This window comes from Pinus tabuliformis, chromosome Q, assembly GCF_031772625.1.
Source record: "Pinus tabuliformis cultivar Carrire ecotype Pingquan chromosome Q, CPIR1, whole genome shotgun sequence".
Taxonomy (NCBI): Eukaryota; Viridiplantae; Streptophyta; class Pinopsida; order Pinales; family Pinaceae; genus Pinus; species Pinus tabuliformis.
In genome coordinates, this window is record NC_142296.1 from 227,236,828 (window position 1) to 227,262,707 (window position 25,880).

The following is a 25,880-nucleotide window of genomic DNA, read 5'->3' on the forward strand; positions in this document are numbered from 1 at the left end:
CTCATGTAACGATTTCAATGATAATGATAAAAATTCCAGGGAAAATGGAATACATAGGAGGATTTTCACCAGACCGTATTTTAGACATGCTTGCTAAAGTCCTTTAGAAAAAACCTGTAAATGCTCTAATGGGTTAATCCAAAGAGAAAAAGAAAATAATTTACCATTATGCCCACCATATTTTGCTCCTTTACTACCCTTGCAAACTATTTCAACAATATGATATAAATTCCAAGGGAAATGGAACGCAAAGGAGCCGTTTCACCAAACCATACTTCTGGTCATGCTGGATAAAATCCTTGAGAAAAAATTGCAGTCGCAAACCATAACTAGCAATTTGCCATCTTGTACAGGTCTGGCTTAAGTACAGCCCTTGTAAAGATGAGATCCAGGACGGAACATCCTGGCTTCTGCAAATTTTCATCGATGATCATAATTGGCTCTTCAACTTTGCTTCTTTCACTACTAGTTTTCTTTCATAAAATTCCTACAACAATGAAAAAAGGAGTCAATTCAATAAACAAGGTCTACATTTACATATGGTATTGATATCTGCACTGCATAAACCATTAAGAGAAAGCAGCACCAAAAGAAAAGCATCCCTACACTACATAGATGACAAAACACAATATATTCAACTGCAAGAAACAGAGAAAAACAGCAATCAACTAATGCTGATGGGAGGGAAAATGTGTATTACAATGGTCTATCATAGAAATTAGAATACTCTGATACTTTTGAGTGGCATTGAGAACTACTTTTTCATTCTCCCTTCTCCCCTTGTGCAATTCTTTATTTGTTCCTATGATATCTGAGCATTGAACAATCTTAAATGTGACCTTGGGTCATGTTTATCAACAATAGAATTGGATTTCTTTTATTCTTTTGATAAATGCAAAGAATAAGTCCATCTATTAATGAGTCCAAACTAGGTGTATCAAAATTACCTTCTTATCCAATGCAGTAATTGCTGCCTCAACTTCTGCCTGTGAAGAGAAATTAACAAAACCATAGGCACGGGATCTTCCAGCTTTACGAGCATAAAGGACTCTTGCATCCAACACATTTCCATGTTGGCTGAATAATTCTGTGAGAGCTTTGTTCTTCACTTGAAACGAGAGATTACTTACATATACTGCATATGGACTTCCAACAAAAGTGGTATTGACTGTCTCAGTCCTGCTATCTTCCTCCATGGTTGAAGGTTTTGCAGTGTTCTCTTCAACATTACTTACCACCATATCCTGTGATGAATCAAACTAAATATATCAGTATGATACATTAGGTCAGCACAGCCTCTAAAAAAAACAACATGCACTCAACACAGTTAAAATTTCATCATCTTAAGAGCCATCTAGCTTTAGAATGGTTGCATCAGCTTCTTAGAAGTTTCTTGTAGAAAATGCAAAAAAATCTCTACTGCAATTTTGGGAAGGTCATCAAGCATTCAAATGACTGTACCCTTAAAGTCAACGTTGGGCTAAATATGAGACAAGGAAACAATAACATATTTGGATGTCTCAAGTTGATTTTAATATGGAAAAAAGGCTAAAACGATTAATTGTGACATTGTGTCAGTGCCTTCACCAATCACAAATCTACTTCTGCACTCTACCGATAAATTGCATCAAGTTTATGCTCAGTGGAGTTATTGTTTACAGGGACTAGCCTGCCTGTTGTGACTGACACATCGCAACTAGCTTGGATACAATGCTTCAGTGTGACACAAGTCACATTCCTGACCAATCTTCTGACAGATTGAAGAGAAATGTGTGCCGGGGATCCTGATCCTAACCCTACCCTGGATCACTGATGAAGATGAATGCAAAGATCTTTAACAATGGTTCTCTTGACTTTACTATAATATTTGTTTTCTTTACTCGAGAAGGAACAAAGAGAGAACATAGAGAATCCTTTTAGCCAATAAAAGGATCCTTACAATTATAAATGCAGTACATTCATTAAAAAGATTTATACTATAGTAAACCACATATGCTGCCAAGCAACAGATTTCTGTATACAAAGATAATATTGTCGGAGGAGAGCAGTAAGGCTCGAATACATCTCCACTGATGAGCAGACAGCAGATATTTTGACGAAGCCATTGTCCAGATTAAAGTTTGGATACTTTACGGACAAGATGGGGCTTGTGGCGATTACCCCTCTCATTGAAATGGGGTGCTGATATAATAGCATCACGGACAATTATTCTCCCTGTGTCAAAGATGTTGACCAGAAGGGGAGAATAGTCCTAGAAGCCCAGGTTCACTCAGTTGAGTGTGTGACTTTCAGCATCAGGGTTAGTCTCTCCAGTTTGGATGAGAAGCTCATTTAACCCCAGGCCCAGTTGCTCAGATGGAGTGTAGCCTTTGGAGTTTTCACCAGGTTGGTGAACCAAGACTAGTCTAGGTTAGGAGTACTGACCAGTTGGGTCAGTGGTACCTGTTACCCACCACTAGTGGGTGACCCCTATAGGAGAAAGTTTCTCCTAGATTTGTCTTCAGTCGACAACGAGCAGCCCCTTTCAGCCACTGAATAGCTTGATGTGCCACCATTCTCCGCCACCTAAGATAGCCATTGTGTGCCCTCGCTCATCTGTTATGATCATATGTTTGAAGGTGGGCCTTCCAACCCTGAAGGTATGACTTTTCATTATGTAATTGGGTGTTTATGCTTGCTTTTCTTGGGCACATTTGGACATGGATTAGTGAGGGGATTCGACAGAAAGAATGGGCTTGGATTGTACTCTTGTTCCCTTGTCTCAACCTGGGGGTTAATCTTGTATCCTAGTCCCATGGGATCTCCTCTATTGGCTACTAGCTTTAGGAGTGGCACTACATGGGAAACCCTAATTTTGGTTACGTGGTCCCGCCTTCCAACACCATATATTTCACTCCCCTCTGCTCATTACAATCCCTTTCACATTTTTCTCATCTGGGTCCACAAGGTGTTAGCCCCCCCTCCCCTTGTCCACACGTTGGGTCGGGCTTGGAACGATGCCTAGGAGGTCGATGCAGCTAAAAAGAAAGATAAAAGCATAATTTGGCCACTTACAACAGAAAATGTACCACAAAATGTAAAAGATGGTCAAGACAAAAGTTTAGCACGTGGGCAAAAGCCAAACATGAACTCTACCCCCTATTACTATGACCATCACCCTGGTTCCTAGGGCCCCTATGAGTGCCTCCTACATCATTAAGGAACCCATGATTGTCCCAACCCCTCGTGGGCGATGAACTGCCAAACTTAAGGGGGGGTAATCACTGCTACATCATATACATCATTCTCTCATCCCCTGGAGCCCCAAGCAGTAAAAGAAAGAAAAAATCAATAAAAGGCAAAAGGCATATGAAGAAGGGAGGAAAAACAAAGTTCGGGGTAACTCATGTACCATGATTGATCCCTCCTAGATCTATACACCTAATGTGTGGGCTTCCTTCATTATAGATACCCTTGTACCATGGCATGTGGCTCGGAACCTTCCCTCTTGCCCCTACATCGTTCTATCATCATTTCACATGACAACTGCCATTTGATGGATGTACCATAGACCCGTCACTCCCTTAGAGGTTGAAACCACCTAATAGGGTCCTTTATTAACCTCTCTTGTCAAGCAAGAAAACATTTGTACATTCTAAAGCCCATTTGGAAGGGTATGCCACTATGAAGTGTCTATTTTTGCCCTTGATTAGCAAGCTTATTTACTCAATTTCACTAATGATTGGTTGTACTAGAAGGTGAAGACATGCATTGGATCTTATACAAGATTGCAGGTGGGTATCCATCTTGGACTTGGCCTCCCTATACGGGATACAAGCCCTTCAAAGGGTCATAATGACACTTGTAGGTTGAGCGTTAAGAGCCATGGGCCTCCACCACAACAAAGCATTGATTGTTATACCATGGGCTTTTTCAGGACAACACATTGCTTATTCGCGCCCCAACCATACAAAGATGATGATACACTTAGACCATGTTGCCCAACCGGCGACACATTTGCACTCAACGCTTGGCAGTTGATCCAAGGCCCAGATGGGGTTTTGTCTCATCCAAAGAGACACAGGAGGGCACGTATGATATTTTAGCCCTCATTGATGGAGCATCTGTAGAAATTTAATGTGTAGATTCAAAACTGCTCATGGAATTTACTAGATCACAAGACTTGAAGCTACTCTACTCATCTGCGGAAACCAAATCACGATCGAGAACACAAATCATTAACATGCATCAAGATTGAACACACATACAAAAAGATTTATCTAGGGGAAAGCAACTACTCAAAACCCCTTACTATATGTATTGCATTAATCAAAAAATAGAGAAGAAATACAATGCTTGCTCAAGCCTGAGCAACCTCCGCAATAGTATAATCTATCTCACTTCCTTACAAACTAACTCAAGCCAATACTTAGCCAATTTCTCAGTCTGTGTTGAAGTTTGTAAGTTTACTTAGTTTAGAAACCCTTCATGCACTTTTTCTGATTTATTCCTACCTACTTGTTATTTTTCTTTAACAAGTTATTTACAAAGTAAATACTGAAAATAAACACCAGTGCATGCTCAACATATTACAGATGAGAAACTAAAAGAAACAAGAACAAACACACCACATGACACCATTATTTTTGGACCAATGTCCCCGGAAAAACCCAATGCGGGAAAACTGGTGCAGCTATCTGAGGGTTTTCTTATTAAGCAATATCAAAGTACAACCTGGGTGCCGAAACTGGCCTAACCAACAGAGAAATTCCTTAGCAGCCATACCTCACAGTTTGAGAGAAATCCCCTGGCTGAAACCCCGAAAAATCCTTCCAGCAGCTCCTCAGCACAAAACTGCTCTGCAACCCCAGCATTTGCCCAATCTGGACTGCGTCATCCCCTCTCTGTCTCACGCTAGCCTTGCGTCAGCCTTTCTTGGCCTGCATCAGCCCTAGGAGGCCCTGCGTCAGCTTTCTGGACCTCTGCGTCAGACACGCTGGCCTCTCTGGTGCTCTGCGCAACACTTGGCTGCCTCTGTGTGGCCCTGCGTGAGCCTTTGCTGGCTCTACGTCACTCTCCTTGGCTACTACGCTGCTCTCCCGGCACAATCTCTGCCTTCTTTGTTTCTCTGTACTCAATGCCTCTCAGCTGCTCTCCCAATCACTGATTCTATCTCTCTTAGCAAACCCCGCTCTAGAGAATAAAATGACTGAGCACTCTGGTGTCTTCTCCAAGTGACCCTCAAGCCTCCTCTTATACTTTTCCTGTTGACATCTCAACGGCCGTGATTAAGTCCCTAATCAACAGCTAAGATTAGATTTGGCTTGATCCATGTCTTTTGGACCATTCTAACACAGATTCATATTAATACACATTAATATTTTATTTTCCCTAAGTTTAGACTTAGGGACTCCATTAAAAATATTAATTATTTTAATATCCCTTGATCTGTTTAGAATTTGCCCAAACCCTTTTTGAGTATTGGAGATCTCATGTGCCCCAACCTCTCCACCAAATTTCGTGGCTGGAGCACATCCGATGCTACCCCAAATAAACACTCCCTCTTAGTGAGGACTGTGCTTTAGCAATACTCTTCACTGAGTATTACTCTAATCATCCGGCATCAGTATCTGCGCTGATGCTAGGCCTTCCTACCCAACATCCTCTACACTGTTGCATCCTGTATTATTGCCCATGGTTCTGCCACTTCCACTGCTGCATCTGTACGACAGCTCCCTCTGCATCAGTGTTGTCGCTGGTCCTTCCTCCCAGCACTACATCTACATTGTACCTCCTCTCATCATGTTGCATCGTGTTGCCCACTACTGCACTGCAACTTAGTTACTGAGAAGTAAGTAACTGATCTCCCAACTGACCTCCTTGTTGGGCTAGAAACACCCACTGATGCTGAAGCTCCCTCTGCCGCTGACAAGTGCTCCCTCTCTCTAACCTCTGTGCCGCTGCAACAATTCCCTGCATCTCGCACCGTTGCACACCTCGTTGTGCCTTCCTGCACTAATGCAACACTCCTGTGCCTCTCACGTTGCTATAGCCTGCTAGCTCTGCGTTGTCTTAGGACTCCTGCACTATAGCTCTCTTTGTCGCTCCATCCGCATCCGTCCCTACCCACCCATCCAGTCCTACTACTCCTTGTCGGGCTCCCGTAGCAAGGTCTAATCCAAGAGGTTGGGTACCTCGAGGATCCTGCCCCTCTTCGCCTGTAGTCCGCCTGACTACGGCTCGATGTCTCCCCACTTCCGCTCAAGTGGTGCGTGTGCACTCATGGCACAGTCATCATCTGTCAAAATTTCCTTCTCTGCACGTGCTGGCGCTGCCTTAGTCTCGAAAGACTCTCCCTTACTCTTCTTCCTTGGGCACTGGGTTGCATAATGACCCATCTCCCCATAGTGGAAGCACTTGATCTTGGAGAGATCTTTCTTCTTCTTCTTCTCCTGCTTTCCCTCAGATGCTAGGGCCACATCCTCCTCCTCCTGCTTGACCTTGATCCCTTTGCTGCTGCTACCTGTCTTCGACTGCCGTCTAATCTCTTCCTGGCGAAGAGCTGCCCACATCTCGTCCCAAGGTGGGAGAGTCCCTCTGCCCAGGATACTCTGGACAAACACTTCCCAATCTTCTGAGACAACATTCAGGGTTGTCCTCACCATAAGCTCCTGATCCAGTGTCGCTCCTATAGCAGTCAACTAGTCTCGAATCTCATTCAGTCCTCCGAGGAAGGTGTCAATCGATTGACCCTTCTTCATCTGATACGACCTCATCTGGTTCTCGAGCAGCATTCTTCTCTGCACAGAAGTATGCTGGTACAGGTTCTTGAGAGCCTCCCACATCTCAATTGCTGTTTCCTTCTCGGCTATATGTGGTAACACATGATCCTTGACCCCGTCAAGGATAATGCACTTGGCCCTCGCCATCGCCTCTTCGTACTTGTTATCATTGGGGTTGACTGAGATAGCTATAACCTTCAAGGCAAAGTTCTTGACACGTTCCTGTCAAGCACTAATAAGATTCTGGCCTTCCAGACTACGAAGTTCGATGCTCCGTCCAGTCTATCCTGGTCTCTTACCCCGTGTAGTGCCATGACACTCCTCTACTTCCCCCCTAGAAGTTCTCTGTTCGATTCCTCTGAGTCTCTACTTCCCGTCTGGAAGTTCTCTTCTGGACTCCCTCTGAGTCCTAATTTCCCTCCTCGAAATCCTTCTGCCGCTTGTCGAGATGCCCCCTACTCTAATTATCTTGTGCAACTACACTGTTGATCCAGGGTCCTCGACTAGAAACCCTCAGTAACAACTCCTCTGGCCCTGCACTGTCAGGTATTGTTCTGACTACAATACCTCACCAGCTCCACGCTACAATATTTCTACAGCCTTCTAGACTCCAGCATCTGCCTCTCTGTGAACTGCGTCAGCCCCTCTCTGCCTCACGTTAGCTCTGCGTCACCCTAGATGGGTCTGCGTCAGCCCTGGGATGCCATGCGTCAGCCCTCTGGCCCTCTGCGTCAACAACGTTGGCCTCTCTGAGGCTCTGCGTAGCTCCCGGCTTCTTCTACGTGGCTCTCGCTGGCTCTGCGTCACACTTCTTGGCTTCTGCGGTGCTAGAAACAGCTTTTGTCACCTCGGGACAATTGTTTTCTGCTGCTATTGCTCCGCTCAGCTGATGTCTTTTAGTCCTCCTGTGCTCTGCAATCACGCTCTAATACCATGTTGAAGTTTCTAAGTTTACTTAATTTAGAAACCCTTCATGCACCTTTTCTGATTTATTCCTACCTACTTGTTATTTTTCTTTAACAAGTTATTTACAAAGTAAATATTGAAAATAAACACTAGTGCATGCTCAACATATTACAGATCAACAACTAAAAGAAACAAGAACAAACACACCACATGACACCATTATTTTTGGACCAATGTCCCCGGAAAAACCCAATGCGGGAAAACTGGTGCAGGTATCTGAGGGTTTTCTTATAAGCAATATCAGAGTACAATCTGGGTGCCACAACTGGCCTACCCAACAGAGAATTTCCTTAGCAACTATACCTCACAGTTTGAGAGAAATCTCCTAGCTGAAACCCCGAAAAATCCTTCTGGCAGCTCCTCAGCACAAAACTGCTCTGCAACCCCAGTGTCTGCCCAATCTAGACTGCGTCAACCCCTCTCTGTCTCACGCTAGCCTTGCGTCAGCCTTTCTTGGCCTACGTCAACCGCAGGAGGCCCTGTGTCAACTTTCTGGGCCTCTGCGTCAGACACGCTAGCCTCTCTTGTGCTCTGCGCAACACTTGGCTACCTCTGCGTGGCCCTGCGTGAGCCCTTGCTAACTCTGCGTCACTCTCCTTGGCTGCTGCGCTGCTCTCCTGACACAATCTCTGTCTTCTCTGCTTCTCTGTACTCAATGCCCCTTAGTGGCTCTCCCGATCATTGACTCTATCTCTCTTAGCAAACCCCGCTCTAGAGAATAGAATGACTGATCACTCTGGTGTCTTCTCCAAGTGACCCTCAAGCCTCCTCTTATACTTTTCTTGTTGACATCTCAACGTCCAAGATTAAGTCCCTAATCAACAGCTAAGAATAGATCTGGCTTGATCCATGTCTTTTGGACCATTCTAACACAGATTCATATTAATACACATTAATATTTTATTTTCCCTAAGTTTAGACTTAGAGACTCCATTAAAAATATTAATTATTTTAATATCTCCTGATCTGTTTAGAATCTACCCAAACCCTTTCTGGGTATTGGAGATCTCACGTGCCCCAACCTCTCCATCAAATTTCGTGGCTGGAGCACATCTGATGCTACCCCAAATCAACAGTCTGCCAAGCTCCTATTTCCTTGCGTTGTTTGATGAGGAATTAGGCCCCTATTAATTAGGGAAATTACTCATTGAGAATAGCGCAATTCCTGTAGGCCCTTCTTTGTCTACATGCACCACCTCTACAACTTGGAAAATTCTACAACTGATAGTACATTGCCCTTGAACTCCAATCTCAACTGGGTAACTCGAATTCTCTGCATGTATGAGTTAATTTAAGTTGATTGATCAGTTTAACTGGATGATCACTTAGTGTGAAAAAAGTTACACACCCTTGACTGAACCTCCACTAGTTCTACTAACAGTGAGAACTAGTTACACTGACAATAACTCAAATTAACTGAAATAGATTGCTACAAATTAGCAATCAATCATGTAGAACTGAACTCAAGTGTCTCCAACTCGAATTTACTAAGTTAACTAAGTGACAAGAGCTATGTCACCTCAGTTAACTACCTCCAAGTATTTTGCTGAAATTGAAATTCGAATTTCTCCTAATTTAATCAAGGCAAAATTAAATTAGGATTTTCTTGTTGCATTTTCAACACTCCCTCTCAACAAGAAAGGGATTATCAGATACCCCAATCCTGCTTCTATGGAACTCGAATTTGCCTCTTGAAAAAGCCTTTGTCAAAATATATGCATCATGTTCCTCTATCAAAATGTACTGCAACAACATAATCCGCCTCTGCACACAATCTCGTAGATGGTGATACCGGATGTCGATATGCTTGGATCGATCATGAAATACTGGATTCTCAGAGAGTTTGATACAACTCTGATTGTCACAGTAAATCACTATAGGATCCATCTTCTGACCAAATAACCCAACAAGAATCTTTCTCATCCAGATAGCCTCACATGTTGCTTGACTTGCAGCCATGTATTCTGCTTTCGCTGAGTTGAGTGCCACAGATCTCTGCTTCCTACTATACCAAGAAATTGTTGCTGACCCAACACTGAAAATTCCTCCTGAAGTGCTCTTCCTATCTGATGGACTCCTCGCCCAATTTGCATCTGTGAAGCCTTGCAACTTCACTCCCTCTGTCCGTTTGTACCAAAGACCAAACTAAGTAGTGCCTCTGAGGTATCTCAACACATGCTTTGTTACCTTCCAATACAATTTGGTTGGCTTAACCATGGCTTGACTAAGCTGGTTAACTACATAACACATGTTCGGTCGTGTGTTCACCAAATACATAAGTGAACCCACAAGCTGCCTGTAAATGGTAGCCTCCACTTCCTCACCTGAAGTGGCATCCTCTTTCCTCCAATTACTTGCTAGAGGAGTGTCCATGGGTTTGCTACTCTCCATGTGAAACTTCTTCAGTATCTCGTTGGCATACTTGCCCTGAGAGACAAATAGTTCCCCATCTCCTTGCCATACTTCCAAACCAAGGAAATAATGCATGAGTCCCATGTCCTTCATCTCAAACTCTCTTGCAAGGTCCTCCTTGCAAGATTTGATCAGCTGCTCATCACCAGTAAGGATCAAGTCATCGACATATAAAACAATAATCAATAATTTACCTTCTACCACAATGTGATAAAGGTTTGCATCTGCTTCACTTTTGGTGAAGCCCAAACCGGTGAGATAGCTATCAATCCCGGTATACCAAGCACAGGTTGTTTGCTTGAGTCCATACAACGCTCGCTTGAGTTTGCACACATGCGACTCTTTGTCAAAGGTCTCAAACCCCTCTGACTGCTCAATATACACCTCCTCCTCAATAACTCCATTAAGGAATGTTGTCTTCACATCCATCTGGTGGATCTTCCACCCCATCTGCGCTGACAGTGCTAAAATTGACCTGATGGATGAGTACCTTGCTATTGGAGCAAATGTCTCCTCATAGTCAATTCCCTCCACCTGAGAGAACCCCTTGGCCACAAATCTGGCCTTGTGTTTCTCTATGCTCCCGTCTGCTGCATGCTTTACCTTGTAAATCCATCTCGAACCAACCATTAATTTGTCTATTGGTCTTGGGACCACTTCCCAAACACTATTTCTGACAATGGAATCATATTCCTCTACCATAGCATCAACCCATACTGGTTGTTGCACTGCTTCCTCGAATGAGGATGGTTTTGTCTCAACTAGCTCACTCATCAGAGCCATGTACCCAGTGTACCGATTTGGTGACCTCCTCTGTCTGCGTTGTGATGTGGGTGCTCCCACATTCTCTCTAGCATCCTGCAATAATCTATCAACTTCCCTGGTTTGCTTCCTTCCTTCTCTAGATGTCTCTGCTTGAGTGGATGTCTCCACTCTCTCCTCCTCTACTTGTGGTTGCTCCATAACTTCCTAAGGTTCTTCCTTTGGAGCCAAAAGCTCCTGATCATGCTGCAACTGAAGCTCCCTCTCAAGAGAACACCTCATTGCCTTCTCCTCATCAAACTTCACATCTCGTCTGACCATTGTCATCCTAAGGGATGGCAAGTACACCCTATAGTTGTGAGGTGTATCTATGTACCCCACAAATATGCCCAACTCTATTGTCGACTCTAGCTTTTTCCTTGCTTCCTTGGAAACATGACAGTAAACTGATGATCCAAAGATCCTAAAGTGTGACACATCTAGTTTCTTCCCTGAAAAAGCTTCCTCTAGTGTACTCATGCCAAGAATCTTGTGAGGACTCCTTTTCTGCAAATAGACCACTGTGTTGCATGCTTCAGCCCACAAGTGTAGAGGTAGGCTTTGGTCATGCAACATCGCCCGTGTTGCTCCCACAATACTTTTGTTCTTCCTCTCAGCCACCCCATTCTGTTGTGGGTTATGAGGTGTTGTCAACTCCCGTTGAATGCCTTCCTTTGACATGCACTCACCACTATTATCGCTCCTGAGAGCCTTCACTTTCCTTCCAGTCTCTTTCTCAACAAGTGCTTTAAACTCAACAAATTTGGAGAATGTCTGGTCTTTCTTCTGCATGAAGTAGATCCATCACTTCCGTGAGAAATCATCTACAAATATAACATAATACATGTTCTTGGCAGTGGAAGCTGTCGAAAAAAGTCCACATATATCAGCGTGGGTCCTTTCAAGGATTGCATGCGCCCTGTTGTCCCGATCATTGAAGGTAGATTTTGTGTACTTCCCTAATGTACACCCTTTGCATGTATCCCACTGCTCTAGTGCTCCATTGGGGAGGCCTATAGAAATCTGTTGCATGATCTTCAAAGCGCCATGATGTAAATGGCCAAGTCTCCTATGCTATAATTCACCGACATCTCGAGAAATCTGCTGCATGATCTTCAAAGTGCCATGATGCAAATGGCCAAGTCTTCTATGCCATAATTCGCCGACATCTCGACTCTGCACCTTCTCTGCTTTTGTGCTCAATGTTGCACAGTCTTCCACATCTAATTTGTAGAGGTTCTTCACTCGAACCTCAATCTGCTTCACTTGTCCTGTGGCGATGTGTCTCAAGAAAGCCTTCCTTTTGCTGAATATCACATCGTAGCCACGGTCTTCCAACACCGCGACAGAAACTAGATTCTTCTTCAAACCCAATACATACATCACATCCTTGAGCCTAAGAGGGGAGCCAGACTCCCTCTGAAAAGTAACTGTACCAATGTCGATCGCGTTATACCTTCCATCATCTCCCATCTCAATGTGCATCTGGAGATCCTTCTCCTCCAAGTCACTGAAAAATTCTTTGTTGCCCGTCATGTGGAATGAGGCACCGCTGTTAAGATACCACACACTACCCATCATTGTTCTTGCCATGCATGCAATGAGGGTAAAATCAAGTTCGAATTGTGAAGCCAAGGCTTCACCTGCTACTCTTCTTGCCTGCTTTCTTGTGTGGACATTTCATGGCATAGTGTCCCAGTTCATGACAGTGAAAGCACTTGATTTTGGACAAGTCTTTCTTCTTGCCCCCTTGACCAGATTCTGCTTTGGATTGGGATTTCTTCCCTTTCCCTTTCTTTGCCTTTCCAGCCAAGGCACAGTTCTCCTCATCATCACACTTGGATGAAGTTTCATCTCTGGTGTTTCACCTTATTTCTTCTTGCACCAAATCGAACCACAATCATTCCCAATTTGGCAGCTTCTTCCTCCCATTTACTGGATCCCAGTAGCTATGCCAACTATTGGGAAGTCCTACAAGTGCTAGGCTTACCAAATCATCTTCTACAACCGTAACACCAACACTCCTAAGTTCATCACGACATTGTGTGAACCTACTCAAGTATTGTGGTATTGTGTCGCCCTTCTGCATCGTGATATTCCGAAGCTTGTCCTTCAGTGCCAGCTTCCTATGGTCGCTACTGTTCTGGAAAAAATATGTCAAGGCTTGCCACATTGCATATGGAGTCTTTTTCCCATGGATATTCAAGACAATATGGTCTCGAACTCCCTCCAATATGATCTTCCTCGCCATTTCTACACAATTCTTCCATTCTGTTAGATCGTGACCATCAAATGTTGGAGGCTTTGGGATATCATTATCTACAAATTCCTTTAGCGCATTATCTTCCAACACTACCTCCATCTTGTCCTTCCAAGCAACATAATTCGAGTTACCCTCAAGGGCATACTCAAGTCACAGTCCATAGAAAGTGTTAAGTTTAGGTATGTTCTATGCTAGAGCAATTTATTTAATTTCTTTTCCATATTAGCAATCACATTAGCATAAAGTAAACTGCAGATAGAACATGAATATAAATCGCAGAAGACAAGCCAAGGCAAGAGGACACAAGATATGGTGCGAGCCAGGGACAAACCCCACAACGTGTGGGGAAACCCTTTGATCAAATCTTTTTTTATCTTCAAAGTTCAGCAGAGAAAGAGAGAGAGAGAGATAATACATTTACAACAAAAGTCAACACTTTGACTTATCTGGATCTGAGCATAGATCATTTCCTATAATGATGAGATCAGTTGAAGACATTCTGCTTCAACTGAATCTCCTAGGTGACGACTTCACCTATCCATTTTGTTCATCTACTGCACCTTACCATGTAGCATCATCATGCTGCATCATGCATCTTCATGCTGCTCATGATCACTGTGCAGCCCATGATCTTGCCAAGCTTCATGCTGTCCAAGCCGCATCATACTGTTTTATTGCTGAGTTGTTGTACACAACTTTACTGCCCTCCATCATCATGTTGTACATATTTTGCTGCTATCATCATGATGACTGGTTAGGGTACCAAGCACTATTGAAACAGTCCTTCAAACAAACTAGGACACTACTCGGATATGCTGTTGATTTGGGCATATGTACAAGTCCTCAAAACTCCTACACAATCCTAGACTGTGGTGTTATGGCCTGCGGCCTAACACACAGTCTTTCTGTGGCTTCCAAGCAACATAACCCTTGCTTCTTGTCCTTCCAACAAGATCCCAACAGATCTATCCCTTAGCTCCTCTAACTTGGTTCTCCTACAAGAAGAGAACAACTTCATGCAGTCACAAAAGAATATACAAACAGTCCTGTCTCTATGACAGTGTTGTTACCAACAGCAATTCGAACTTTCCTTTTAGCTGTGATAGTGTCTATTCTGGGAGTGCATATAAGGCCTCTCTTATCTGTGGTTAGGGCCTCCTTAGGCCAGCGAAGATGGACTGCATTAGGCTGCGTATGAGGGCCTGAGTATAAGTCTACAGGTCAGCGTATTAGGGCCTCCGCATGAAACTTCTGGACAGTGTATTTATCACTGCGTACATCACTGTAATGTTTGCTGCGTATGTTAAGGTATCACGTAATGAATATGATGGGCTGTATGACGGGGTTGTATATATATATCTGCATTCCATATATTGAAGCGGATATATATATCTGCGTCCCATAATATGACACTGTTACACTGATAACGTTTATCCCTTGACTGCGCGTAGGGGCTTCAGCATATGGGTGCTCTCTGTGTTATATGACCAGTGTATAATATCTTCTTTGAATAGCGTATTAATATTTCTGTGATCAGCGTGCTAATTTCTCCATGACCAGCGTATAATATCTTCTTTGGACAGCGTATTAATATTTCTGTGATCAGCGTGCTAATTTCTCCATGTCCAGCGTGTTAATATCGTATTAGGGCCTGTGTATAAAGGTTTCTAGCACAGCGTGTTAGAGTCTCGGATAGGGCCTTTCTTTTGACTGCGTATGAGGCCTCCTTCACTGCGGCTAGATATCTACGGCTGGGGCAACGTACAGCAGCTAGGGCATTACTTGAGTGACCAGCGTATCATTCATGATGTCTCTCTCCTTCACCAAAAACCCAGACGTGGAGAGGAGGAGACTACTCAAGAATGTGTTGTGCTAATGACTCCAAATCCTCTCTTATTTATACTAAAGGCGGATGATTGAATAGACATGACGTTTGGGCTTCTAGAGCCTACATAAGAGCTGGTCGGCTTGATAATAATTATATAAACAAAATAAATTCATATCTCCATAAATACTTATCGGAATTGGATGATCTTTGGATCAATCCTACACCTCTCGACGAGAGGGATCCAATAAATATATCAGCTGCCATAAATAAGCCGACCCACATGGAGTTTGGCCCTAGTTTCCAATTTAACACTCCCTCTCAACTAGGGAGAACTCCATCCACTGATCCATATGTCCGACTGTACTATCTCGATTCTCGGCCACTAGTGCCCTGCACTGCTCTGCCTAGCTCTGCTGGCTCTGCTCTGCTCTGCTGGCTCTGCTCAGCTCTGCTAGCTCTGCTCTGCTGGCTCTGCTGGCTCTGCTCAACTCTGCTAGCTCTGCTCAACTCTGCTTTGCTGGCTCTGCTGAACTATGAAGAAGAAGAATTGATCGAGAATGAGTCATATCATTCTCCATTGACCCGAAGTCAGTCTCAGAGTGCGTACCACTGGTCCCAGACCAGTCTCAACTGACCCGAAGTCAGCTTCATAGTAAGTACCACTCCTACCACTGGTCCCAGACCAGTATCGCAGTCTCAGAGAGTGTACCACTGGTCTCAGACCAGTCTCAACCGACCCGAAGTCAGCGTCATAGTGTGTACCACTCTCACTGGTCCCAGACCAGTACTGCACTGACACGAAGTCAGTCTCGGAGTATGTACCACTGGTCCCAGACCAGTCTCAACTGACCCGAAGTCAGTGTCATAGTAGGTACAACTCCTACCACTGGTCCCAGACCAGTATCGCAGGCTCAGAGAGTGTACTACTGGTCCCAGACCAGTCTCAACCGACCCGAAGTCAGCATCATAGTATGTACGACTCTCACTGGTCCCAGACTAGTCCTGCACTGACACGAAGTTAGTCTCGGAGTATGTACCACTGATCCCAGACCAGTCTCAGCCGACCCGAAGTCAGCGTCATAGTATGTACAACTCCTACCACTGGTCCCAGACCAGTATCATTGATCCCAGATCAATGGAGGACATCTTAGCGTAGGGAGTACGGTAGATACAACGATGCGTCCATCGGTACTACTATGGTCCCTAACTTCATTTCCCTGCTCATTGATCAGATGAGAGGTACTTCCCATGAGTCCCAGACAGCGTGGGTAGGATGCCTCGACAGGAGAACATAATCAATCCTGTCCTCACAGGAGAACACATCAATCCTGCTACAATCGCCATGGAGAACACATCAATCCAGGCCACCATGGAGAACACATCAATCCAGGCCTCACAGGAGAACACATCAATCCTGCTACAATCGCCATGGAGAACACATCAATCCAAGCCTCACAGGAGAACACATCAATCCTGCTACACAGGAGAGCAAATCATCCTGTTCCACAAGAGAGCGAATCATCTTGTCCCACAAGAGAGCGAATCATCTTGTTCCAGTGCGCACCACCAGGGGAGGGTGAGTCACCCTGTGGTCGTATGTTGCTCCAGTAAGAACCGCAAGCCCCCCAGAGCTCCCAGAGCTCAATGTATGCAACATGCAAGACCTTTTTACAAAGGTCTCTCGACGACTCCAAGTCGTTCGAGAAAATCACAAATTTGATCTTTCCCCCGGGGCTTTAGCGACCTGTACATCATCTCAGTGCGATGAAGCCTCCTTGCTCATCGACTTTCCATATCCCAGATACGGCAGTATCGGATGTCTGTCTGCTGGAGCAATTGTCGAATACAGGATTCCTCAATAATTGAATCCTACCTTTGGTTGTCACAGAGAAAAACAGCGCACTTAAGAGCTTCCGCAACCATGCAGCTTCATAAGAGATCATACTCGTAGCCATGTATTCAGTCTTGGCGGTGCTTATAGCAACCGACTTCTGCTTCCTGCAACAGTGACTTCGACTGTTCCCTTAGCTAGACAGCGAAAGTTGCTCCAAGCTACCCTCAAGAACTGCGTCACCCTCCAGAGACTGTGTCACCCTCTACAGCTCTGCGCCAGTTAACCAGCTCTTAGTCTGCCCCATGAAAATTCCTCAGCGCTGCCTTTTCAGCCCAGCATCAGCTCTGCAACCCTCTGCGCTGCATACGTAAGCCTCTTGGCCCTCTACGTCAGCCTCTTAGCCCTCTGCGTCCTCTACACTGGCCTCCTCAGCCTCTGCGTCAGTCCTAGCTGCCTCTACGTCAACCTTCTGAGGCTTTGTGCTGTCTCTCTGACACTCTCCCTACCTCTCTGCTATGTATTCTCAGCCTTCTGCCAAACTGCCCCTCGCTGCAATAGATCACTAACTCGATTTCTCAGCAAACCTTACCCCAGAAAATCGAATCGACTGATCAACTTGGTGTATCTCCAACTGACACTCAAGCCTCATCTTATACTTTTCCTGTTGACGAATCAACGGCCGAGATTAAGTCCCTAATCAACTGCTAAGATTAGATTTGGCTTGATCTTCGTCATTTAGAATTTTCTCACCCATATTATATTAATACACATTAATATTTTAATTTTCCTAAGTTTATACTTAGGAAGCCCATTAAAAATATTAATTACTTTAATATCTCTCCATCTGGGTGGAATTCCCCAAACAATTTATGGGTCTTGGACATCTCATGTGCCTTAGCCTCTCCACCAATTTTCATGGCTAGAGCACATCCGATGCTACAAAAAATCAACACTCCCTCTTAGCAAGGAATGTGCTCTAGTAATGCTTCACCACAGAAACATCATATTGATCCTCCGCACTACTGCCTCACATCCCCTGCACTGCTGCTTCCTGTACTGTTGCTCAAGACACTGCCACTGCCACTACCACATCTGTACTGCAACTCCCTCTAAACATGTTGCCCCTACACTGCCACTGCTAATTATTGCGCTACAACTCAGTTACCGAGAAGTAGGTAACTGATTTCTCCCAAATACTGACATCCCAGTCAGTCTGGTAGCCTCGTGATGTTGAAGCTGCCTCTGCAGCTAACCCGTGCTCCCTTTGCTGCCACTGCGCTACTGCAAACACCTTTGTGCCTCTCACACTGCTGCGCTACTATAGACTTCTGCACTCTAGCCTTGCCTTGTTGCTCCACCACACTTTGCTCCACCCAACATCTGTCATCATGCTACTGTCGTTAAGGACTCCCGTAGCCAGATGTGATCCAAGAGTTTGGGCAACTCAAGGATCCTGCCCCTAGTTTATAGTCCACCTAACTACAACTCGATGTTTCCCCACCTCTTCTCTAGAGGTGCATGAGCACTCATGGCACAACCGTCATCAGTCTCGACCTCTTTCTCCGCCTTAGCTAGAGCTGCCTTTGAATCGGAAGTCTCTCCCTTGTTTTTCTTCCTGGGACACTGGGATGCATAATGTCCCAGCTCCCCATAATGGAAGCACTTAACCTTGGAGATGTCCTTTTTCTTCCTCTTCCCTTGTTGTCCTGCAGATGTTAGAGTCGCATCCTCCTCCTCCTCTTTCTTGATTAGGCCTCCCTTGCCACTATGCCCCGCCTTGGTCATCCTCCTAATCTATCCTTGGCAAAGAGCTACCCACATCTCCTCCCAACTAGGAAGAGTAGCCCTACCCAAAATACTTTGGACAAATGTCTCCCACTCCTCGAAGACTGCATTCAGGGCAGTCCTGACCATAAACTCTAGATCCAGTGTAGACCCCACGGAAGTAAGCTAGTCGCAAATCTCCTGCAACTTGAGAAGGAATGGATCTATATGCTCTACCTTCTGCATCTGACATGACCGCAGTTGATTCTCCAATAGCATCTTCCGCTGCACGAAAGAGCCCTGGTATAAGGTGGTCAGCGCCTCCCACATCTCCCTTGCTGTGTTCTTCTCAGCAATATGTGGTATGACATGATCCTTAAACCCGTCGAGGATCAAGCATTTTGCCTTCGCCTCAGCCTCCTCATACTTCTCATTAGCATTCGGATCAACTGGGACAGCTACGGTTTTCAAGGCAAAGTCCTTGATGCGATGTCTGTCCAGGATTGCCAGGATCCTGGCCTTCCAGATGACAAAATTGGAAGCTCCATCCAATCTGTCCTGATCCCTCAATCCATTGACTACCATCTCTGCTCCTCTTCTAGACTCCCTCTGAGTCTCGACTTCCCTCCTGGAAATCCTCCTGCCAACTGTCGAACTACTCCTCTCCAATCCTCCTTTGTCGTTGCAACACGAATCTGGATTGCTTGGCTAGAAATCCATTGAGGTAGTGATTCCCTCTACCTTGGCTCCGTCTCCCTAGACATTATTCTGCTTCGACAGAAACAACGTCCCACCAACTCCTCAAATCACAATCTACCCACAGCTCCCCAAGCCCTGGCAACTGAAGAAACTGAGCCTTTCACACTCTGCGCAATCCCGGCAAAGGCAGTGTCTGCTCCTCCAAGCCACATAGTCGATCCTTCTTGGCTGAGAAAGATGATCGGGCACTGCGTAGGTTTGATCTGCCCCTCTCTGCCTCTCCGTTGACCCTCCTCCTAGCTCAAAAATGATGACGCGGGCTCTGTGTCACTTCTCTCTTGCTGCTTCTGCTCTGGAACAACATCGTCTGTCGGGACAGCTGCTACTACTACAAATTTTAGATTTCTGTTGATGCCTTCAATCCTCCTGTGATCCGCAATGCTCTAATACCATGTTGGAATTTCTAAGTCTGACACATCAGAAATCCCTACTGTTATTTCTGGTTTATTATCTCCTACTTGTTCTTTACATTAACAAGTTATTTAATCATATAAACATCGAAATAAACACAACAACAGCCTTCACAAATATACAGATCAGTAACTGAAATAAACAGAGACAACACAAGGGACACCATTATTTTTGGACAATCGTCCCCAAAAAAACCCAATGTAGGAAAACCGGTGCAGTAGATATGAGGGTTTTATTATTATGCAGTTTTCTAAATACAACTAGGGTGCCAAAAATGGCTCACCCTTCAGAGATTCTCCTTGGCAGAAGTACCTTTCCTCGGAGATAGATATTCCGGCTAATCAGCAACCAGATGAATAGCCTCACAGTGAATTCGACTGTTCCCTTAGTCGGACAGTGAAAGCTGCTCCAAGCTACCCTCAGGAACTGCGTCACCCTCCAGAGACTGTGTCACCCTCTACGACTCTGCGTCAGCTAACCAGCTCTCAGTCTGCCCCACGAAAATTCCTCAGTGCTGCCTCTTCAACCCAGCATCAGCTCTGCAGCCCTCTGCGCTGCCTGCGTCAACCTCTTGGCCCTCTGCGTCCTTTGCGCTGGCCTCCTCAGCCTCTGCGTCAGCCTTCCTAGGCTCTGCGCTATCTCTCCGACACTCTCCTTGCCTCTCTGTTATGTATTATCGGCCTTCTGTCGACTGCCCCTCGCTGCAACAAATCACTAACTCGATTTCTCAGCAAACCTTGCCCCAGAAAATCGAATTGACTAATCAACTTGGTGTATCCCCAACTGACCCTCAAGCCTCCTCTTATACTTTTCCTGTTGACGATTCAACGGCCGAGATTAAGTCCCTAATCAACGGCTAGGATTAGGTTTGGCTTGATCTTCGTCATTTAGAACTTTTTCACCCATATTATATTAATACACATTAATATTTTAATCTTCCTAAGTTTATACTTAGGAACCCCATTAAAAATATTAATTATTTTAATATATCTCCATCCAAGTGGAATTTCCCCAAACAATTCCTGGGTCTTGGAAATCTCATGTGCCTTAGCCTCTCCACCAATTTTCACGACTAGAGCATATCTGATGCTACCAAAAATCAACAGTACTTCTCACTATTTAGCAACAAACATACAACCATGAATAAGAGTGAAACCGACAGCTTCATTACTTGCTTCTTGAACTTGTTCTCCATTTGAAGGATGTGAATCGTGAACTGGAGCCTCTTTGTTACCCTCCTGGTGGGCCTCCTCTTTTTGTGCAGCGTCCCATGACTGAGACTGTTGTGGTTTTGCATTGCTCAACTGCCCATCGGAGTCATACGAATCATAAGAAAGAGAATCATACAATTCGGCAGAGTAAGACCTCTGAGGGTTTGTCTGCAGCTCAATGTTGTCTCCTTCTTCGCTTTCTTGATCATTGGGCAATGCTTCTTGATGCAAGTAGATATCTTCTTGGAATGGAGTCTCACAAACATATTCAGCAGGATCAGTAACCTTAGAAATATTTTCATCATTGAAATATGCACAACAATCTTCAAACAGAGCATCCGGTGGATATAATCTTTTGCAATAATGATTGAATGCTATGTGAAAGCTCTTTAAGGAAGATATGTTGCCATGAGGTATTGTTCTATACCAAACTCTAGCATCCTCGTCTAAAGAATACATGAACAATTTCATTTGTACATCTTCAAGAACAATACCCTATTGTTCCATGCATTCATGAAAGTCCTTGAGGTGTTGGTCCAGCCTTCTATCTATGTTTCCATTGAATCTAGGCAAATAGGTATTCCATTCATGAAATGAAGGGACATGATTGGGATAACCAGCAATAGAAGAAAAATCTAGTGGGGCAAATTTGTTGGCCAAGAATGCAGGAATGGCCATTTTGAAAACCCCTTTAGGTGAGTGATCTCAAGTTCAGATGTAGGGGAAGTTTTTTGTTGTTTAGCATCAGAGCGAATATGAGGCCGCTTGAAAGCCAGGATGATCAAATAAAGATATAGACAGTGGAGTCGCCAGGATGTTTACCATAAGATTCGGACAGTGGAGTAGCCAGGGTGTTTATAATGAAATTCAGACAGTGGAGTCGCCAAGGTGAGAGATCTTCAACCCACACTTCCCTTGCTCACCTGACAAAGGAAATGTAAAAATTTGTCGTACCCAGGGAAAAAGATGTTGTCGCTTTTTCTAGAACCTTTCAATGGAGAGGGTCCGATTTAGCTTTGAGTGCTTGTGTGGCTTGGAAGATGGCAGCAAACTTTTCTGCTATTTTGCACTTTGGACAGCTGAAAACACATTTTTCAATGAGTGACAACACCATCAAAATATTGTTAAAAATCGACAAATATCGGCTAGGCCAAAAAATCGTGATATCGTGATAAAATCAGGATGTTATTGGGATGTTTACAACACTGCCCCATTGTTAGCACTTTGTCTAGCTCTTGTCTTGTAGGGTTTCCCTCTCCAAGGCCTGCCAGATTTTGTGGTAACAGGTCCATGGGGGTTTGCTTGGTTGATGAAAGCAGGGTGTTGCTAATGCTCCCACCAGAGTATAAGTCTTCGTAGAGACATGTTTTCCCCTTGTGGACTGCTTGTACTTGTGCTTGGTTTGCAGTTGCGGCCAGGTGCAAGTCCTGGGCCACTTTTGACAGAATAGATCATCCCACTTGTTGATTCTTAGCCAAAGGATTCTAGGATGTTTCAAGCTGTCTTTAGTAATTGTCATATTCCCAGATTCGGAAGAGTGAACTTGTCACATCAGGGTAATAGAAATTAGTCCAAAAAAAATGTTTAAGAAGGGCAGCACCAAAGCTCAAGCTATGATGAAACTTTAGACTGACTGGCAGAGATGATCATGAATTTCCACACCTTTATGAAAAATATCAGAAGTCATGTGTGAAAAGGCATTCAGTTATTATGTCTCGAAAGGTAAATGCTGATATTACATAGAAAGCATTTGCTGAAATTCTGGTGGGGTTACGCAACAAACCACGGCCGCCATTCTGAAGAACTATTCTATCTTCAAACATGTCATGTTTCAGTATTGTAACAATCTTTAGTTGTAGATTTATGCCTACTGCTTGTGGAAGACTTCCACACTGTATTTGATGAGCGGAATTCTTAAGGAATAAATGCAATGGAAGAAGAATACACACCAGACCTTTTCCCTTTGATAATCATGTAGATGCCTAAAACATGAACTGCAATCACAAGGACCGAATGATCCTATTCACCATCTTCTCTAGATTCTAGTTTAATATATATATTATAATGTTTACAAAGAGAGTGTCTGATGAAATGCAGTACTTCTTTAGGATTCAGCGCAAGTGATCATACTTTGCTCGTTGGTTTGGCTCGTCTCACCATCAGATTCCGTCCATGAAACTCCTACATCATCACAAAACATGTAGTTCAATGAAAATGGTAGAGGCGATTAGCATCATATACTGGAATTGAAGGCTACAAAATGTTAGAAAAAGCAGATTGTCCCTCTGCATAATATCATCCTAACTATGCTAGGTAACCGAAAGAGTGTATGTTAAAAGTTTCTTAGGAGCATAGACAAAAGATTGATGGAACGCAAAGAACAACAGTAAGTTCTATTGCCCATTACAGGAAGCAACAAAGGTTGTGATTGAACTATTGAAACTGTTTTGCCTTTCTCCATAATTCCTGTATCTTTCTTGTTACTTTTAATTCACAGGAGCAATTTTTGACAGGGTGGAATTAATATGGGAAGTATATTCATCTCCTGTCAATTTACAAAATCAAAGTCTAAAATTGTGCCAACGGGACATTGGTTCACTAATGAGGTAAATGGAGTGCTCCCCTCTGGCTTGGATCTGCCCTGCCTGCATAGCATGAGTTTCAAAGGGATGAAACCCTATGTATTGTGCAAGACAAATCCCAGACGACTTTGGCACAACAGATACCTCTCAGACCTAACACCTAAACTGAAGGATTGACCACCCTTTGGATCATTTTGGGGCATGTTTCTCAAAGCATTTCCAATTAAAAAAAGAAAAGAAAAGGATGAAAGATTACCTTCCCGTGCAGTGCAGCAAGGGCATCCTCCATTTCTGATTGTGAGGATAAACAAACAAAGCCAAAAGCCCGAGGCACTCCGCCTTTAGCACTATAAATGACTTTCGCAGCTGACACATTCCCAAACTGACTGAACAAACTTTTGAGGATTTCCTTCTTCACTGACCAAGCGAGGTTACCCACAAACAATTGATATGGAGTCTCAACATAGGAGTCATCGGTTTCCTTTTTCTTGGATATTACTCTTGCTGGAAAGTTGACAATCATATCCCGTCCATCCAAGTCCTTTATTTTCAAAATACAACAAGCACCTGGAATTCAATCTATAAGATGCATTTGCACTGAACCGTATAAACATATACGATGAAAAAAACCCAAGAACAAAACTGCCACTTACATAGCCTTGCAATTTTTCGATGGCTGACTTAGCTTCTGTAACCCTGCTCATTGTGACAAAAGAAAATCCTCTGCTTATCCCAGTTTCCTCGTTACGAACAATCTGTGGCCAATGTGTTTGTTAGACATCAAAGACAAAAAGCACTTCCTCAGCGCCTGAATCCATCAACAAAATGATTTGCAATTATAACTCTCAATATATTCTATCCTACTGAATCCTAGATGTTCAACCACGGAAATCAAATGAGATCCTGAAGATTTATACGGTTAGGAATAATGTTGTTCATAGTATTTTTGGAGTAAAATGTGTGAAATGTTGAAAAGTTCCAGTGGACCTATAGTTAAGACTAGAAACATAATCCCTGACCATGACAGTTATGTTTTCTATTTCATGAGTACTATCATGAGTGGAGTGTTCACTTATCATGGGTGTAGTGTTCACTGTAAATGTGAATCATGTTTTTTTTACTCCATGGAATTGAGAATGGTAGAGTGTCTACTCAAAAAAAAAAAATCATGACAATAAGGATGGGTGGACTGTCTACCCTAAACACGGGATGTTTCACATTTTTGACACAATTTACTCCAAAAATATTATAAACAGCGTTAAATAAGATGTTTAAAGCTGGGCTTCTTTCATCAAGATTCTTTTTTACAGGAGGAGGTCTTGCGCACCCTTAAAAAGGTGAAGAACACACCTAAATCCATATATATTTTCACATATATGTGCCCATTCTGTTATGAAAATGAGAAGTACCTCTACAGACTCCACGGTTCCGAATTCCTGAAACAGCTGAGTAAGCTGTGCATGGTCACAGCTCCGAGGGAGATTGCCCACATAGAGTTTAGTTCTTCTACGTGGTAACTCTTCTTCATTTTCTGGCTGTTGCTCTTTATTTGTTTCTTCTTCCTCTGGTACTGATTGCTCCGTAATTTGCGTTTCTTCTTGAGCTATTGCTGTGATTCTGAATACCTTTCTTCGCACGACAACATGGGAGCGTTGGAGAGAGCAATGGGTTCGCGCTGATAGTTTCACAGAGGAGAATCTCAGAGGAAGAACAGTGCTTTGGTGATTAAGATTGAGATGGGTGTTTGTTAGCATACAATAATATGAAGAAGCTGCCATCTCCTCAGCAGCAGTGTAACTATGGAGACAGTTCTTATACAAATGGAAGAGGATAAGGCGATTTATGTGCGATGGGACTGAACTTCATGCTCAGTTTCCATAAAATGTAAATTTGCGGCATTGGATTAAGAAGATATAAATAGCAATATAGATATCTTTGGGTTTGCAGAAAAATTCCAGTCCAAACATTGTTGGGGTGTTGGATTAAGAATAAATAAATAAAGATATCGATATAGTTGTGTTGCACAAATAATTTTAAGTATTAAAAATATATATATTTAAATTATGTAATTAGAGAATACTAAAATGTTAATATGAATATTTCAGAAGTTTCTTTTCCATTTATGAGAAATGGTAATAATAATTAAAAAATATATATATATAAAATAATAATTATTAACATTTATTAAAATTTCATTGTTAATTGTATTTTAAGAAAGTAAGAAAGAAATTGGAATTTTTTAACATTTTATTTTAATGTATGGAAATTAGTTAAATAGCTAGAGAATC

General features: G+C 43.5%; 1 protein-coding gene across 1 annotated transcript; it reads right to left on the reverse strand.

Moving 5' to 3' along the window:
- Positions 1-25,459, reverse strand: LOC149219023 (serine/arginine (SR)-type shuttling mRNA binding protein-like). The gene is made up of 6 exons (XM_089384224.1): positions 25,002-25,459; positions 24,246-24,347; positions 23,849-24,133; positions 23,141-23,191; positions 948-1,244; positions 1-487 (listed from the first exon to the last, which is right to left on the reverse strand). Exons 1-6 carry the CDS (start codon positions 25,368-25,370, stop codon positions 431-433), a joined length of 1,161 nt encoding a protein of 386 aa, XP_089240350.1. The 5' UTR covers positions 25,371-25,459; the 3' UTR covers positions 1-430.
- Positions 25,460-25,880: the final 421 nt, after the last annotated feature.